This window comes from Penaeus vannamei, chromosome 41, assembly GCF_042767895.1.
Source record: "Penaeus vannamei isolate JL-2024 chromosome 41, ASM4276789v1, whole genome shotgun sequence".
In the NCBI taxonomy this organism is placed as follows: domain Eukaryota; kingdom Metazoa; phylum Arthropoda; class Malacostraca; order Decapoda; family Penaeidae; genus Penaeus; species Penaeus vannamei.
Genome location: NC_091589.1, coordinates 15,544,146 through 15,546,645, shown reverse-complemented (window position 1 = coordinate 15,546,645; position 2,500 = coordinate 15,544,146). Strand labels below are relative to the sequence as shown.

Genomic DNA, 2,500 nt, shown 5'->3' with positions numbered 1-2,500 from the left:
AACAATTTCCAATAGATTTTTCAAAAACAGAATTATCATCAGTTCTACCAAGTAAAAATTTGGAGTCTAGAAGTTTTTCTGACCCAAAAGGGCAAGTGCAAAATTGAAATTGAGCCTCAACTCATAAAACCTTACCTATCTTTGAGGGGAAAAGAGCTTCATCATCAAGCTGGTCTTGTACCCATGTCATGAGGTAATCTATGTATTTGGGTGCTGAACACTTGATGGGTTTCTTGACAGTCTGACCATCTGCCCAATGGTACTCATACTTTGGACCTGCAGACATGACCGGACACGACTCCTCAGTACACATCTCCGTTATAGTTCCATACAGCATGTTGATCTGATTGAAGAAGTCTACGGCTGAAATGGATAAAGTAAAATCAGTGATAACCATGAGGAAAAGAAAAAATATATGGAATAAGAATACTATGATATACATAACTGACTCTCCTAATTATTCCTATAATCATCACAGAAACTTATAGTATAAACCATACAAATGTAAAATTTTAGCAATGGGAGTATTGATAACAATAATTAAAAGACAGCAAACATTAGAGACACATACAAAAACAAAAAGGCTTTTTGTATTTGTACCTAGAAACAATATTTTCCAAAATAAAAAATTGCAGACAATAATTCAAACACCATAATATACTGGGAAATGTTTTAATGTTTGAAAATAAATGTGCTAGACATCAAAGGTCATGTAGCACTATGGTAAAGTATTGCATCTGAAAGGGCAAAGGAGAGTTAAAGATTAAAATAAAATGTGTTAGATGTCAAAGATTTAAAAGTGTTATAGGATAGTATGGTAGTGAAAAGGGGAATAGGGGAACAAGTGCACTAGAGCAGAAATTAGTATAGAGAGCAATTTTGTGAATTATAGTGTATCTGTCACTGGGGAAGGTATAGGAAAAATGTTCAAGGAAGAAGAGAGATAGCTGTTGAAGAGTAAGAGAAGAATCCGAGGAGAGGGGAAGGTGTTAGATATCAAAGGTGAGAGGGTGTTACAGGAAAGTATGGTAATGAAAAGGGAGGAGGAGGAGAAGGATCCAGGGGTTGAGAAAGGGAGACTGGGGAAGGTGGTAAAGCATCAGGAAAAATGTCTGGAGAGGAGGGGTCTGCAGAAGAAAACTATTGTGATAGAAAGGATTCATGTGAGTATTCAAGTGGAAGTGGTAGAGAGGGTGGGGTATGGAGGACAAGGATGAATATCTGCAAATACTTCAAATGTAGCAGGAGTAGGAACAGAGGGGTTGGGTGGTGGATGAGGGAGCTGAGTGTTCCCTTGGGTCATCTTTAGGAAGTTTTGGATGTCTTCAAGGGTCTCTGGAGGGGAATTAGGTATAGTGGACTGAGAAACAAAGGTTCTCTAATAAAGAGGAGAAGAGGAGACAGATGTCTGAAAACAAATGAAGAGGAAGGTGTAGGAGAGAATAATAGGAGAGCTTGGAGTGGAACAGATTGCCTGGTATGACAACTAAAGTGAGGAGGAGGGGTAAGTATCATGGAAGTGGTAGAGATTGGAGTATCTAGATTTAGGATGGAAACTGGATTTGACTGGTGGATAGGGTGAGCAGACACAGGACGTAGGTTTTGGGTACAGGGGAAAGATAACTGGGGAGATGCAGAAACATCTTGTGTAGATGGTGGGGGAGCAGAGCGTAGGATTGTTTTGGAATAAGTTGAGAGAGAAAAACCTTTTCGTTGTGCTTCCTGTCTGGCCTCACGTAGAGTGAGGCCTAGTTTAAATCTGAGGACTGCTACCTCACATTCAAACTTATAGGCAGGATGGCTCCTATAAAACACATTATAGGAGTCTCCACAATTGGCACATGTACATGACTGAGCAGGGCAATTTGAACGGTCATGATCAGGTTGGGCACACAGAGGGCAGCGGGCTGTGGAGCGACAATGTTTGGCTTGGTGGCCAAAACGCCAACATTTCTGACATTGACGAGGAAGGGGTCGATACTGTCAGACATGATAAGACAATCCTTATGGGGGGGGGGGTCTTGTCGATGGAAGCTAATCTTGGCAATATTGACTTGGGATTTATGTTGGCCTCTGGGAGGAAGAGTGTAACACTGTACTGCCACTGCATCATATTCATCAAGGCAAGAAAGTAGGTAATTTTTACAGTCTGACCAGTCCTTGTTATACATGGGACAAGCATTTGGGGGAATAGAAAAAGTTCCAGTACAAGTGTTAAGAGCTGAGTGAGGTTCAGCAGGAATGGGTTTGCCAGTAAGGTCAGTTAGGGTAGATAGTGCACGAGCTTGGGCTTCAGATGTAATTGTGACAAGGCGTGAATGATCAGAGTGAATGCAAAAGGTAGCCTTGCCTACTTGTTCCTGGAGGCACTGCTGAAAGAGAAGGGTATTCTCAGAATAGGGGGCTGTGGGGGGGAATCACAAAGAATCAATCCCACATGGCTGGGCCAAATAGAGTACCCAGAAGGTTTGCAGAGGTAGAGGAAGTAGAAGGATGAGGG

The 2,500-nt window shown here is 41.6% G+C and overlaps 1 protein-coding gene across 2 annotated transcripts in view; it reads right to left on the bottom strand.

Moving 5' to 3' along the window:
* Positions 1–2,500, bottom strand: part of mats (MOB kinase activator-like 1) — a 39,651-nt gene that overhangs the window by 6,598 nt on the left and 30,553 nt on the right. For both annotated transcript variants that reach the window (XM_070117821.1, XM_070117820.1), the window contains exon 3: positions 136–363. In XM_070117821.1, the coding sequence (XP_069973922.1) occupies positions 136–363 (228 nt within the window). The remainder of the gene's footprint in view (positions 1–135; positions 364–2,500) is intronic.